The sequence below is a fragment of the Coregonus clupeaformis genome, chromosome 6 (assembly GCF_020615455.1).
Source record: "Coregonus clupeaformis isolate EN_2021a chromosome 6, ASM2061545v1, whole genome shotgun sequence".
In the NCBI taxonomy this organism is placed as follows: Eukaryota; Metazoa; Chordata; class Actinopteri; order Salmoniformes; family Salmonidae; genus Coregonus; species Coregonus clupeaformis.
In genome coordinates, this window is record NC_059197.1 from 21,121,914 (window position 1) to 21,138,178 (window position 16,265).

General features: G+C 46.4%; 1 protein-coding gene across 2 annotated transcripts in view; it reads left to right on the top strand.

Moving 5' to 3' along the window:
* The first annotated feature begins 6,071 nt into the window (after positions 1 to 6,071).
* The window catches only part of LOC121567724 (endothelin-converting enzyme-like 1), a 30,348-nt gene continuing 20,154 nt past the window's right edge, over positions 6,072 to 16,265 (top strand). Inside the window, exons 1-5 of one of the 2 annotated variants that reach the window (XM_041877953.2) lie at positions 6,072 to 6,396; positions 13,836 to 15,047; positions 15,199 to 15,267; positions 15,493 to 15,603; positions 15,682 to 15,774. In XM_041877953.2, the coding sequence (XP_041733887.1) occupies positions 14,187 to 15,047; positions 15,199 to 15,267; positions 15,493 to 15,603; positions 15,682 to 15,774 (1,134 nt within the window). In that variant the 5' untranslated portion in view covers positions 6,072 to 6,396; positions 13,836 to 14,186. The remainder of the gene's footprint in view (positions 6,397 to 13,835; positions 15,048 to 15,198; positions 15,268 to 15,492; positions 15,604 to 15,681; positions 15,775 to 16,265) is intronic. The other variant, XM_041877954.2, reaches the window with a different exon arrangement.

The following is a 16,265-nucleotide window of genomic DNA, read 5'->3' on the forward strand; positions in this document are numbered from 1 at the left end:
CAGTTGCAAATCGTAGTCTGGCTTTTTTATGGCGGTTTTGGAGCAGTGGCTTCTTCCTTGCTGAGCGGCCTTTCAGGTTATTTCGATATAGGACTTGTTTTACTGTGGATATAGATAATTGTGTACCTGTTTCCTCCAGCATCTTCACAAGGTCCTTTGCTGTTGTTCTGTGATTGATTTGCACTTTTCGCACCAAAGTACGTTCATCTCTAGGAGACAGAATGCTTCTCCTTCCTGAGCGGTATGACGGCTACGTGGTCCCATGGTGTTTATACTTGTGTACTATTGTTTGTACAGATGAACGTGGTACCTTCAGGCGTTTGGAAATTGCTCCCAAGGATGAACCAGACTTGTGGAGGTCTACAATTTATTTTTCTGAAGTCTTGGCTGATTTCTTTTGAATTTCCCATGATGTCAAGCAAAGAGGCACTGAGTTTGAACGTAGGCCTTGAAATACATCCACAGGTACACCTCCAATTGACTTAAATTATGTCAATTAGCCTATCAGAAACTTCTAAAGCCATTATATAATTTTCTGGAATTTTCCAAGCTGTTTAAAGGTACAGTCAACTTAGTGTATGTAAACTTCTGAACCACTGGAATTGTGATACAGTGAATTATAAGTGAAATAGTCTGTCTGTAAAGAAATGACTTGTGTCATGCACAAAGTAGATGTCCTAACCGACTTGCCAAAACTATAGTTTGTTAACAAGAAATTTGTGGAGTGGTTGAAAAACGAGTTTTAATGACTCCAACCTAAGTGTATGTAAACTTCCGACTTCAACTGTATGTATAGATTTTTTTACTCTTTATGCGATGCGCAATGCAGAGAACACCGGAAGAAGAATTATCATTTAATTACCACAGTGAATTATTATAATGTTTGTTTATGTGTCAATTAATCCCATAAGGGATAGGTTGCCAATTGGCGATTTGACACGAAAATAAAATGTAATTCATTCAATCATTCATTTCATTCATTCACACGCCACGGTGTGGTGGTTCGGTTCTGTCTGAGAGAATTCCTATTCTGGCAGGAGCGTTTTTCTCCTGTCTTTTTTCATTAATGAGCCAGTGAAGCTTCGCTCGTCAGCCCTTTATCAGCGGGTGGCTGGAGTTTTACAGCAGAATTAAAACCGATTATGTTTTCATTTCACGCTCTTTTATTGGGCCCGATAATAGAATTTGGTGTAGTGGCTTAGGAAGAAGTGAGGGAGGGAGATAGAGGGTTGAGAACACAGAAAGGGCTTCTTTCTAACCCCCCCATCCTTTCTTCTACTCATTCACTCTCTCTGGCTCACTCACTCTCTCACTTACAAATACTCGTAAAGATTGTGAAGACATAAAAGCACATACATCCAGGCAGTGAGTACACGCTCACGCCTGATCAAAATAATATCCAATCATAGAGACTAACCTACAAGCACAGTCATAAATTCATACATGCACCTGCACATACACACTCGCACCCACCCACGCAAGCACACACACACACACACACACCACATGCACCGCATCACACGTACACACACACACAATTATGCTTGTGGCCCTCTGGTGCACTAAGGGCTGTCTTAATTGATTGATTGGACATGAGGACACAACAGAAGCAATTACTTCACCTGGTCATCTCGTTAGTTATTCAAGGAGACCCCCCCCCCGATCAGATAGCCCCCCCACACCTCTCTTTCCTTTCCTCTTTTTCACCCCTTCTTTTCCCTGTCCTCGCTCTCTCTTTTCTCTCTCTCTCTCTCTCTTTGCTCTCTCTCTCTTTCTCGCTCTCTCTCTCTCGCTCTCTCGCTCCCTGTGCCACTCATTTTTCTGGCCCATTCCTCTCTCTCTGTCTCTTTCCAATCAAACTCAAGGCTATGACTTTTGGCCTCTGTGCCTTTCTGTATATTTCCCCTTCTCCCTCACCCTCACTCTAGCTCTCGCCGTCAATCAATCATCCATACCCTTCTAACTCCAACCCCCCCCCCCACCCCCATATCCTGCTGCCATCTTCCACCATAACACTTTAATTACGCATAATACAAATTACGAGCCGGAACACCAAGTCGCAAGCAGGTTGGCTTTAATTGCCTTGGTTTTAATTCCAGTCAGAGGAGGGAGTTTCATAAGAGAGAGTGAGAGAGAGAGAGGAAGAAAGGGATGAGAGGGGAGGGAGAGAGTGAAAGTGTGACTTTCAGATGACCTCCTTATCAATCGACAGCCAATAGCGTGAGACTGCGTTTTCCATTCCTCCTGCTCACACAACGCCTCCTCCACTCTTCCACTCCACCCATCCCACACCTCTCTCCATCTCACAAATGTTCACCCATCTCTGTGTGTACACCGTGGATGCTGTTGATGCTCGGGAATACGACAACTGAAGATTGGGTGTGGAATTCCCAGTATTAGTGAATCAATCCGTTCCCTAAGCCTAGCTACAAAGATGTAGCTCTTGGCTGTTGTTGCTTCTTAACATAAGTCATTATAATATTTGCTTATTGGCATATGTCAGTCCCTGGTACAGAGTGTAATAAAACAGAGAGCTACGAAACCTTAGACCCCACCCACGAATCCTTAGACCCGACCCCCCACCACCGGCCCCCCAAGACCCTTGGCAGCGACCTGTCTGTCTATTAAAGAGGGAGAAATGAAGACATCCCCCAACCCCCCTCTCTCCCGCTTCCTTCTGTGCATTTCGCATTTATAATGAGTATGATTTATAGATCCTCCCACAGCCAGGGTCACTACTGTAAACACTCAGAGATATTAAAATGGGGGCCCTGCCAACGCCCACTTTCTAATCTAGACTGCTGGGAGAGGAGGATGAGATGCCAAAATAACAGCACTGAATAGTTACCATCATCCAAACAAGCCTGAACGGTAAATACAAACACTAACCACGCCCTGATGGTTGGCAATTTCTTGGTTATAGTATATCTGAACCTCTACTCCTAACCAAACCACATCCATTGTTGAGACCACTCCTGCTGTTTCATATGTATTCATGTCCTTTGCGGTAAATGGTAAATGTGGATCAGGGTTGGAGTAAGGGTAAGTGGTGGGGAGGTGCAGTGATACTGACAGTGACAGAACTGTAACTGACAGTGGCATCTGACCAAGTGCTCCATATGGGATGACATCACACTGTTAGGGCGTGTTTGAGAGAGTGGGGGAGGAGAGGGATGAGGGCGGTTGTCAGCGAGACATGAGCTCAGAATATCAATGAGAGAGGACAGCACTAACTCGCAGGCACTGAATCTCACCCGTTTCTCTCCCAGTCCCAGTCTTCCGCCCCTCTTTCTCTCCCTCCCTCCTCCTTCTCTCCCTCCCTATCTATAACTCTTCTCCTCGCTGGCTTTTATCAATAGGCCTGACACCTGTTATTTTCTCTTCCCTCTCTCCTGTTCTCCCTCTCTCCTGTTCTCCCTCTCACCGCCCCTCATATGGCTGTTGGATGGTGTATTCACAGTGGCTTCAGAAAGTATTCATACCCCTTGACTTATTTCAAAATGTTTTGTGTTACAGCCTGAATTGAAAATTGATTAAATTGTTATCCATCTCCCTGATTTATGTTGCTCTCTCATGAGCTCTATGCCATCTCTTACTCATGCCTCCACTCCTCTCTTCCCCTCCCTCCCTCTCACCATCCATACACTCTCTCTCCTTCTCTCTCTACCTCCCTGTTTGCCTCCTCTCATTATCTACACTTTCCCTCCCTCCCTCCCTCCCTCCCTCCCTCCCTGGCGGTCTAACTCCAGACCCAGGGGAGGGCTCTTTGAGGGTCTACAGACTTAATTACTGTAAAGGGGTTTTTGACACTTCGGACTGGGGAGGGAGGGAGGTTATTGGTTTTATATAAGAGCCTCTGTCTTCAAGCAAACAAAAGTATTTCATTGGTCCTTAGAGAAGCCATTCTTTCCAGAGCACCACAGCATTACTTTGTGAGCGTTTGTGTGTGTGTGTGTGTGTGTGTGTGTGTGTGTGTGTGTGTGTGTGTGTGTGTGTGTGTGTGTGTGTGTGTGTGTGTGTGTGTGTGTGTGTGTGTGTGTGTGTGTGTGTGTGTGTGTGTGTGTGTGTGTGTGTGTGTGTGTGTGTTTAGAGGCTTGAGAAACTCTTAGAGAAAGTGTTAATTAAGCATTTAATGAACGCTGAATCATTTGAGGGGGGCGTTCTTCAGAAGTCTGCGATTCTCTGTTGTGGCTCGGCAGGGAGTAAGAACCAAGCTGGGCCAGAGCTGGGCCTGGGGAACAGATTGCCACTGCAGCCTTAAAGAGGGAGGAGAGGAAACGAGGAGGAGAAAGGAGGAAAGCCTGCCTGAGTAACTTGCCAAGTTCTGTACATCACCATCACTTCCTTTCAATGTTTATCAATCACATCCATGTCTCAGATGTCTGGTTGGAGGAGGCAAAGGAGAGGCAGACTGGCACATAGACACAGGCATGGGCAAACTGTACTCTATCTCTCTCTCTCACACACACACGCACACAAACACACACACACGGGGGAGGTCTTTCCTACAGCCTCCAACTGAGAGGCAGGTCCTCTCTCTCTCACACACACACACACACACACACAATCACACACCGAGTGGCGCAGTGGTCTAAGGCACTGCATCGCAGTGCTAGCTGTGCCACTAGAGATCCTGGTTTGAATCCAGGCTCTGTCGTAGCCGGCCGCGACCGGGAGACCCATGGGGCGGCGCACAATTGGCCCAGCGTCGTCCAGGGTAGGGGAGGGAATGGCCGGCAGGGATGTAGCTCAGTTGGTTGTGGGTTCGCTTCCCACGGGGGGCCTGTATGAAAAATATAAATAAATAATGTATGCACACACTAACTGTATGTCGCTCTGGATAAGAGTGTCTGCTAAAATGTAAAAATGTCTTTCCTACAGCCTCCAACTGAGAGGCAGGTCCTGTTGGTTGGTGGGAAGTCAGGAATATAAATGGCCTGCTTCACTTCCCATTAGTCTGGCTGAGTCAGGTGGCAGCAGGGTGGAGGCAGGGTCAGGTGCTGCTGAGTGAACAGACACAGAAAACAATCTTTCTGTTTTCTCCTCACCCTTTTGGCCCTCTTTCTCATGTTAAGTCACCTGCCTTTAATCCCACTATCACCCCTTTCCCCAAACCATCCAGATTTCTTCCCTAATTTTGGGGGGTTTAGAGTGGATATTCACATCATTCTAAACTGGAAACAGACTTTAGCTTTGAAATGTCAAAAACTTCACTTTGGATGTAATGTGCCATTTTTGATTTTTTTTATTCTGTTCTATTTACAATTATGGCAATTAGGCCTATTGCAAGCGTCCCTGGCCCTGAACGAACCAGTAGCCTACTTAATTGATATTTTTAGAAGCTCAAAAATAGACTCAGAGTTACAGCTCATACACTCTTCGATTTTTGACCTGTAGTGGTTGTATGGGTGAGGTTAACATGGTGTGGGTTTCCTTCGTGGCACGTGCGGCAGGTGGGTAAATAACACCTTGAATAAATAAAAGTCCCATGGTACCCGCGCGCACCACTTACCTGAAAGCCCCTCATCAAACCCTCATCGATCATGGCTCATCTGTTCACAGTCGGTGTCCTAACCTATACCCCCTCCCTCCTTACGGTACAGGGGCTCGTTATAATTATAACTGTAGGCTAGGTGTCTCACTCAGAGTGTAATTTCGCCGAGTGCTCGGTCCCCATGGACGTTACACCAGAGCGAGGAGACCAGACAGGTCTACCGTGGACCAGCTCAGTGTCTGCTGCTTCTCACCGGTGTTTGCCTTTCAGTTCACATCAGAGCTAGGCTAGGCTACTACAGTAGCTTGGTAATACACAACGCTAATGAGTTCTACACACTGACCGGGTGTTTAAAGTGAAAACTGTCGATATATGGCTACATTCTGTGTGGCTCTCTGGGCTTGGATGAGATTTCTCAACAGTTTAATAACCTTTAGAACTAACTTTTGAAAACAATTTAGACTCTTTCGTTATGTTTAGGCTATAGCCTAGTGCTTCTGTAAATACTATTTGATGAGATGATTCAAATGGCAACAATGAACTACAGGCTACTCACTTATTCGCTACCGTGGTGGTGGTAGGCTACGTCGCCCATCTTAGTCTCTCTCTCCCTTTCCCAACTCCTATATCTCCCTGTCTGTCACACACGCGCTCTCTCTCACTCACACAGAGTCCTGTTGACCAAATGAGCGCTGATCGTTTCCGCGTCTTTGGATTTGCGCTTCACGCTGGGGCGTCAGCTGCAGCAGCGGAGCAGCAGTGAATGGCATGTTCCACAGCGTCTAGCCCTCTGACCAGCTGCTGTATGTACATGCATGTAGAGGACACGATCTGAATCACTATCGCAGACCAGACTTACATCCAAAGCGCATGGACAGACTCTGAACACTGACTTTGTGCTGGTAAGTGTGTCTGTACCTATTCTAAATTTCTATCGTGACATGTCTGTCTAATTCAAAGCAGTTAGATGTGTTTGCAACAGCACTGAAGTCAAGTTAATACTGTTTTATATCGCATTTATAGCCGCTGACAGACAGTAGAATGTTAATGTGTTATTTCAGGATCCTCTGTTTGATGAATGTGTTCTATAGCCCCTGTATGCAAAACGTGGAGCAGTGCTCTGGTTTCTCCAGTGGGACCAATGCAACCACCACATCCCAAATGAGTGATGGTGTGAACGTTTAGTATAAACCTTATGAAGATGGACATTATTGACTTTGACAACTAAAAACAAAATTATGTCAGAATAAGATTAGGAGGATATTCCATGAGTTTTCACGCGCCATTCCACAGTGTACAAAGTTAGAATTTAAATAAGACTTTTGTCGGTTCGGTTACAAATCGACTGTGACACTTAGTGAAACAGAGAGATATCCGACCATCTGCCTCTCTCTCTCTCTCTCTCTCTCTCTCTCTCTCTCTACACACACACACACACACACACACACACACACACACACACACACACACACACACACACACACACACACACACACTCGTAGCTCCGCCGCTTATCCTCATATCCATTTCAGTGGCTTGGATAATATCGAGTGGCCGTGGCGAGCGTATTGACTGTGTGTAGGGGCTCGATGGGGTCACCCTAGCCGGGTTAATTAAGTTAGCAGCCCGCGCCTGGTGGCTGCGTGACAGGAGAGAAAAGAAAGCACCCGGGATGCCCTGGCGGGTCTGAGGCGCACAATTGATTGCGCAACAGCGGTCCAGCTAGTGGTAAACGATCCCCCGGGAACGCGCGCATGTGTGCGTGCGTGTGTGTTTATGTCACACATGAGTGACTGTGTGTAAGAGACACGAAAAGTGTAACTTGTTGTGAGAATAGTAAGAGAGAGTAGTTATGTTTCAGGTTCCCATTGGTCCTTGTGCAACAGTGTTCTCTAAAACTATTTCACACTATAGAGTGTCTGTAGCCCTACACCATCACTACGGCACTCAACTGTGTGCGCAGCCTCTGGCAGGCGGCGATAAGAGTTGGTGGGAACCGGCCTGCTCAGAAACTCCAGTACCGCTGAATGTGATCCGTCAGGGTCCATGACCACTTTGATCAGTGGAAAATAAACCTATTTACAGTATGGCACTGACCCGGGTGGTTGCGCGTGCAGGGCAGGTGGCGGGAAAGCCAGAGACGCGTGCGCCCTCCCTTGCTACCCATTCTATACGATAACCTATTGTGCGCTGAAATGAATTGGATCATAATAGCATTGATCTGAACCTGACCCCTCGGGTGTCGTGCCCTTGGGTCCATTGATCATATCTAGGATTTATGGAGGGTGGTTAGGGACCCAGGCCAGGCTCTGGCCAAGATGGGCGTGGTGTGCTTTTGTGCATAACAGAGGTTTTCTTGTGTGCAATGTTTATGTATAAGAATATTTTATTTGTGTGTTTTTGTGTGTGTGCCTAGAGTTGTTTGAACAGAACTGTGTCCTAAGTGCTATCTATGTTCTCCTCTGTTTGAGAGGTGATATATGAGGTCCTCTGTAGCTCAGCTGGTAGAGCACGGCGCTTGTAACGCCAAGGTAGTGGGTTCGATCCCCGGGACCACCCATACACAAAAAAATGTATGCACGCATGACTGTAAGTCGCTTTGGATAAAAGCGTCCGCTAAATGGCATATTATTTATTATTATTAGAAGAGCTTGACAACTATGCATAATCCTGAGTGTATTTATGATGCATTTAGACTGTGTGTGAGAATCAGAGAGAGAGAGAGAGAATTTGCTTGTGTGAATATGCATATGAGAATGTGTGTGTATGGACTATGCAGGACAGAGAGCAGCATTAATATCACTCTCAGACATTAGACCTATCATGTCTGGTAAGCAGCCATTCATCAGCCTCTCCTCTCATAGTGATGCTACTCAGATCCAATCCATTAGCCACACAGTGTAGGCAACACAAGTTGATGTCTGCCCACTGCGTTAGGACTCAGTTAGTGTGTGCGTGTGTTATGATTCTGTAATTGTTATAAGGCCAGATTGGATGTAAGTGTGTGTGTCCCTCTCCATGCTCGAGGCTATCCTACCCATTTGTGCCGATGTGTGTATGTTGATAAGAGATACAGCATAAGGTGGGTGTCTGGTGTGTGTGTGTGCATGTGAGTGTGGATAAGTATGTGTGTAGTGTGTGTGTGTGCACGTGCGTGCGTGACAGAGGGGGAGAGTCATGACTCGTGATGGATGATGGAGAGGATAGATAATGACATCTTGTGAAGAAACACCATTCCCCCTTTTCCTCCCCCTTCATTTCACCAGTACACCCTCTCGCCCTCCGTCAACCCCCTCCCCCCCCCTCCCCCTCCCCCTCATAGAGTATCACAGTATGAGTCATAATACCCATAAAACCTAGCGGTCAAACAGGGAAATGGTTCCAATCGTTTTTTTCCACCATTCATTTTTCCCATTGGGATTTTAGAACCACTTCAAATAAGGTCTGTGTTTCATGTAGGCTTATCTTGGTGTGACGTTTTGATAACTGTCTTTGAAAGACAAGGTGACTTTTATAAATATATTTGCCTGTATTTACCCCCCCAAAATGAAATGCTAATTAGCTGCTACTGCACTATCATAAAGAACTACAAATGCCATAATGATCTGGACGAGATTGTCGAATCGAGGCAAAGGTAAGAATCTCTGGATTAACTATCTAATGTTAGCTAAACGTAGTAATGAATAAATTGCCGACATTTCTTTAAATGGACAATTCTGTGAATTGTCTTGTGCAAGTTTTAAATTAACACAATACCTGTTAGCAAAGGTGTCAGGTAGAGATGTGCAGGAGCTTGCAGGGATTTGTAGTTTTGCATGTCTACTTTGATGCTAATTAACATTTTAGAATCAGAGTAAATAGAGCCGAATGTTTCAATAAAAGCACCTTGTCCGAGAGAGATTTCAAATCAAATCAAATCACATTTTATTTGTCACATGCGCCGAATACAACAGGTGTAGACCTTACAGTGAAATTACAAGCCCTTAACCAACAATGCAGTTTTAAGAAAGAATACCGAAAAAAAAGAAAAAAAAGAGCAGCAGTAAAATAACAATAGCGAGGCTATATACAGGGGGTACCGGCACAGAGTCAATGTGCGGGGGCACAGGTTAGTCGAGGTAATTGAGGTAATATGTACATGTAGGTAGAGTTATTAAAGTGACTATGCATAGATAATAAACAGAGAGTAGCAGCAGCGTAAAAGAGGGAAGTGGGGTGGGGGGCAATGCAAATAGTCTGGGTAGTCATTTGATTAGATGTTCAGGAGTCTTATGGCTTGGGGGAAGAAGCTGTTTTGAAGCCTCTTGGACCTAGACTTGACGCTCCGGTACCGCTTGCCGTGCGGTAGCAAAGAGAACAGTCTATGACTAGAGTGGCTGGAGTCTTTGACCATTTTCAGGGCCTTCCTCAGACACCGCCTGGTATAGAGGTCCTGGATGGCAGGAAGCTTGGCCCGAGTGATGTACTGGGCCGAACGCACTACCCTCTGTAGTGCCTTGTGGTCGGAGGCAGAGCAGTTGCCATACCAGGCAGTGATGCAACCAGTCAGGATGCTCTCGATGGTGCAGCTGTAGAACCTTTTGAGGATCTGAGGATCCATGCCAAATCTTTTCAGTCTCCTTAGGGGGAATAGGTTTTGTCGTGCCCTCTTCACGACTGTCTTGGTGTGCTTGGACCATGTTAGTTTGTTGGTGATGTGGACACCAAGGAACTTGAAGCTCTCAACCTGCTCCACTACAGCCCCATCGATGAGAATGGGGGCGTGCTCGGTCCTCTTCTTTTTCCTGTAGTCCACAATCATCTCCTTTGTCTTGATCACGTTGAGGGAGAGGTTGTTGTCCTGGCACCACACGGCCAGGTCTCTGACCTCCTCCCTATAAGCTGTCTCGTCGTTGTCGGTGATCAGGCCTACCACTGTTGTGTCATCGGCAAACTTAATGATGGTGTTGGAGTCGTGCCTGGCCATGCAGTCATGAGTGAAAAGGGAGTACAGGAGGGGGCTGAGCACACACCCGTACAGGAAAAATTTATAGTGGAAAAATGATTGGAACCATTTCCCTGTTTGACTGCTAGGTTTTATGGGTATTATGAAACCTCCACTGTGGGGCTCTTTTCACAGTCAACCCTTTTTCCTTCCTCTTTTCCCCTTCCACAAAGGGAGCAACAAATATTTTCTACCTCACTCCGTCTTTCCATTGATTACACCTTCTCTCTTCCCTCGTTCCACCCTTCCCACTGGACAAAAACTGGTTGAATCAACGTTGTTTCCATATCATTTCAACCCCCAAAATCTATATTATGATGTTGAATCAATGTGGAAAACTCATTGGATTTGCAAAAAGTAATCAACGTAAGGGCATTTAGTATTTTTTTTCACTCAACTTTTAACCTAAATGCAATGACATTGTGCGATTTTTTTTTGATTTCACATTGAATTTACAATAGTTGACAACTCAATCAAATGTAAATCAAAACTAGACGTTGAACTGATGTCTGTGCCCAGTGTGTTCTCTCCTCACACACAGAGAAACAACTCTGCCTCTACTACTCTTTCTCCCCCTCTCCTCTCTTCCTTTCTCCCCCCCTCCCTAGTTGTTCCTGCCGAAACCAGCACTGGACCTAGATCCACTGCGGTGCACAGGGTTTATCTAGATTTTTTACAATCAAAACCAATATTTGGTGTACTGGACCATAGTGGACGTCAGGTCATCATAGAGTACATATTGAAAAGTTTCATTCCAAAACGCTATGTATCCATTTTCAGAAATGTTGGTAAATTAGCTTTTATTGTATAAATACATTATGAAAGAGATTGGTGTGTTTTTTTCACTATCTAATCATGGCGTGGGGTTGTTCAATGACCGACATGTATTTGTTTAAAATCTATCACTTTGTGGTTTCATTTCACAGACAAATAATCATGTTTTTTTGCAAAAAGCTATATATCCACCTCACTCTCAGATAAATAAGTAGTACTGCTAGGTTTTACACAGTCAAATGTAACAAATAACTACACTTTTAATAAATAAATGTACAAATTATACATTTGTAACATCAGTATTTTTTTAATAGTGAAAAAGAATAATACAATCAAGTAATATGAGATCTATATATAAAACATTTACATTTTACATTTTAGTCATTTAGTAGATGTTCTTATCCAGAGTGACTTACAGTAAATGTAGTCATCTTAAGATACTGTAGCTAGGTGAGACCACCACATATCACAATCAAATATACAGGATACTAACATTCTATTCCAGCTAAACAATGGATATATAGCTTTTTGCAACAAAAAAAACATTTTCATACACATCTAAAATCTATTAATTCAAAATCTGAGAACAACAATATTTTACACAATCATGAAGATATCCATAAGCAATCATTTCTGATGAAAAAACACAATTGTCAAAAATTGGTGGATTTATCGTTTTGGAAATAAACTCTTCAAACTGAATTGTAGAGAAATAAAGATAATCACAATTATAAAGTTACTGATGGCTGCCAAGTCTAAATGCAAGGGAACCACAACTCACTGGGTTGATTTGGTAGACTAGTAACAGCCAAACAAACACAGAGCCAGATGCTCACACAACCTGGCCTCAACACACAACCTGGCCTCAACACACACCCTGGGCCTCAACACACACCCTGGGCCTCAACACACACCCTGGGCCTCAACACACACCCTGGGCCTCAACACACACCCTGGGCCTCAACACACACCCTGGGCCTCAACACACAACCTGGCCTCAACACACACCCTGGGCCTCAACACACACCCTGGGCCTCAACACACACCCTGGGCCTCAACACACACCCTGGGTCACCCTGGGCCTCCCGAGTGGCGCAGTGGTCTAAGGCACTGCATCGCAGTGCTAGCTGTGCCACTAGAGATCCTGGTTCGAATCCAGGCTCTGCTGTAGCCGGCCGCAACCGGGAGACCAATGGGGCGGCGCACAATTGGCCCAGCGTCGTCCAGGGTAGGGGAGGGAATGGCAGGCAGGGAGGTAGCTCAGTTGATAGAGCATGACGTTTGCAACGTCAGGGTTGTGGGTTCGTTTCCCACGGGGGGCCAGTATGAAAAATAATAATGTATGCACTAACTGTAAGTCGCTCTGGATAAGAGCGTCAGCTAAATGACGTAAATGTAAATGTAAACACACACCATGGGCCTCAACACACACACTGGCACACTATACATTTGATGTATTGAGGATCTGGAGCAGTCTGCCTCTTTCCAAATCTTTGATCTGTCTGCTCACTTTCCTGAGGCAAAAAATGTGTGTATTGCTGTTTGTCGTACTCCGTTATAGTGAAAAGCCAGTCTCAGACTGATCAAACTTCTGAATCCTGGGATAGCGATCTCTGTTAATTGATACTCAATATATTCTCTGAGAGTTTAAAACTGAATCTCTAATGTCTTTAACATACTTTTCTTCTATTTCTAAGTGTTTTTTACGTGCATGTGAATTTATCACCTGCTCCGTGTGTGTGTATGTGCTACCAGCTCTCACAATCTCACGTCAGAATTAGACGTTCATTCATGTTTCTGAAACGTCACATTTCGAAGTTATTCCAAACGTCAAATTGTTTAAGGTTAGGTTTAGGCATTAACTCCGAAATGTAAGGTTTGGGATAGGCTTAAAACAAAAATATCAAAAACAACTTTTTAATACTGGATTTGAACTTCCAACCTTTGGAATCAGAAGCAGATGCTTAAGCCTATCTTCCAGCTCTACTCACACCACCCTAGGAAAACCAAAACCCATTTGAAGGTAACCACGCTCACTGTTGCCCTTAGTGGCCAGTTTCCACGTCATCTTCCGACGTCCTCAGACATGGATGGACGTTGAATACTGACTTGTATCACGGGTAACCTGGCTGGTATGTGTGTTTGTCCTCACAACCAGTCCTGCAGAATAACTCCCCCATACCATTGCCATCCCTCTTCCTTCCATCTCCCCCCTTTTCTGCATCTCTGTCTACCCCTCCCCTCCCCTCCCTCTGCACACTCCCCCATCCTTCCCTCTCTCCTCTCCATCTTCCTAACCCTCCCTCTCTCCTCCCCTACTCTCTATCGATCCATCCAAAGTCATGAGTCACAGAGCAACATCATCTCCCTGATGGATGGGTGTCAGAAATCAATCCAAAATAATTTTAGGAAAGAATGACAGAATGAAAGAAAGAAAAGAGAGCATCTCAACAGAGACAGTACCCTTTGTCATCTCTCAGTGTCGTAATCATGGATTGCATCTTCTGTCTCATCGCCCCTCCCTCCCTCCCTCCCTCCCTCCCTTTCCCTCTTCCTCTCCTCTTCCTCCTTTTCTATTGACAGACAGACTGAGGCTCCACTGGGGGGAAAGGAAGAAAGGAAGACAGGGCGAAAGGAAAGAGAGACCAAGACCCAAGAGATACACTGACAGACAAGAAGAGAGATAGCCTCAGTGGTCCCTAACTCTGTAAAGGTAAGGGTAGCAGAGGAGACATACAAGAGGCAGTGTGTTCAGGAGAGCACAGGCCATTTGAGCTGTGTTACCCCTTTAGCCCTCTAGTGGGCGCCCTCCTCTCCCATATCAGGCCTGGAGGGACGTGGACATCTGAAAGACTCCTCTCTCTCCCACCTTCCACCACTCCCTCTAATAATAATCTATTTTCAACAACGTAACACTAATCAACCCTCATTGCCATGGAGAAGACATACTCCCTCACGGCCCACTACGATGAGTTCCAGGAGGTCAAGTATGGTGGTCGCTATAGCAGTGGCACCCTTAGCAACGGAATGAGCCTGCACTTGGGTGGGAGCCTGGACCGTAATGTCGGGCGGGGCCGAGGCAAAGGGGGCGGGGCTAGTGATCGGAGTCGGGACCTGAGTGGCATCAACAGCGGACAGGGACTTCCTCGTTGGAGCCGCAGGGAGATCTGCCTGCTCTCTGCTCTGGTGTTCGCTGCGGGGATGTGTGTCATCCTGGGCAGCATGCTGACACTGAAATACATCTCCCTGGACTTCCAGCAGGAGGGGCACTGCAGACAGGACTGCCAGAAGAAACGCTCGTTAGTCCGCGCCGCACGCTTCGTCCAGGCCAACATCGACCCCACCATCCAGCCCTGCCAGGACTTCTACAGCTTCGCCTGCGGCGGCTGGCTACGGCGCCACGGCATCCCAGAGGACAAGCTGAGCTACGGCATCATCACCGCCATCGGAGAGCACAACGAGGAGAAACTACGACGCCTCCTGCTGGAGCCTGTGCACCGGCGCACCATGGACTCGGCTGAACGCAAGGTGAAAGAGTTCTACCGCTCCTGTGTGAACATCCAGGAGATTGACAAGCTGGGGTCGGGGCCCATGACGGAGGTGATTGACAGCTGTGGCGGGTGGGACCTGGTTGGAGCGCCCTCTGGTGGTGCGGGGTGGGAGAGCAGTACTGCACCAGCCAGGCCAGACTTTAATGAGCTGCTCTATAGGACCCAGGGGGTGTACAGCACTGCTGTCTTCTTCTCTCTCACTGTCAACGTGGACGATAAGAACTCCTCACGCAACGCTATCAGGGTAAGAGTGTGTGTCTGTGTGTCTGTCTGTGTGTGAACACCTACTGTTTATCATCTGACTGATATACCATCTGTTTACTTACATGTCGGTGTTGTTTACACGTGTTCATATGTGTTCTCTTGACTGTGATCGTATGTGTGTATATTTGTAGATTGATCAGGAGGGGCTCACACTGCCTGAGAGGACTCTGTACCTGGGGCAGGATGAGGACAGTGTGAAGGTAAAGGATTACCCCCTCCCTCTTTCTATCCACCACTTAATCTCTCCATCTGTTCACTTATCGACCCATTCCTTTCTTCTCCATCCATCCACCTGTTTGTTCCTGTCATCTCTGTTCCATTTCTGATCCTGTCTGCTCTGCCATATGTCACACTGCTGACCATTGACCATTAATAATGATGTAATGTTGTTGTCCAATGTCCATTAATAATGATGTCATGGACAGATCCTGGCAGCTTACAAGGCCCTGATGGAGCGTCTGCTAAGCATGCTGGGAGCTCACAATGCCACTCAGAAGTCCAAAGAGATCCTACAGCTGGAAACACGCCTGGCCAACGTAAGTGTATGTATGTGTGTGTGTGTGTGTGTGTATGTGTGTGTGTTCAGTTATAATGTTTCTTCCCCTCTTTTTCAGATCACTGTGTCTGAGTATGATGAACAGAGAAAAGACATCAGCACTATGTACAACCGCATCACCCTGAGACAACTACAGCGCATCGCTCCCAGTGTGAGTACCACACACACACATCTTTCTATCTGTATTGTGTGTGTGTATGAGCAGAAGTATGATGGATTAAGAGCTGAACTCCAGCAGAGCATTGTGAAGAGTGTGTGCGCGCGCGTGGGGGGGCCATTCTACGCCCCGTGGACCGTTCATACTCACGCCTCCGTGGCTCAGCAAAGCTGTCCGCCTTGCGGGGATAGGAGACCAACAGGGGGCTACGGAACGAGGGAGGTGGGAAGAAGAGATGGAGAGAGAGGGTAGAGAAAGGGAGAGGACGGGATAAATGGGGGGGGTCAATGGGGGACTACAGAAGGAGGATAGAGGGAGGAGGGGGGAAGAGGAGAGAGAGGGGACTGATGGGGGAGCATATGGAATGAATCTGGGGGAGAGAGGGACTGAGGGGAGGTAGGGAGCGTTGGAGAGCAGCAGGAAACTGATGGAGAATTCAGAGCTGCTCCATCACTTCTGATTGGAGAAGAAGGGAGGGGAGGGGA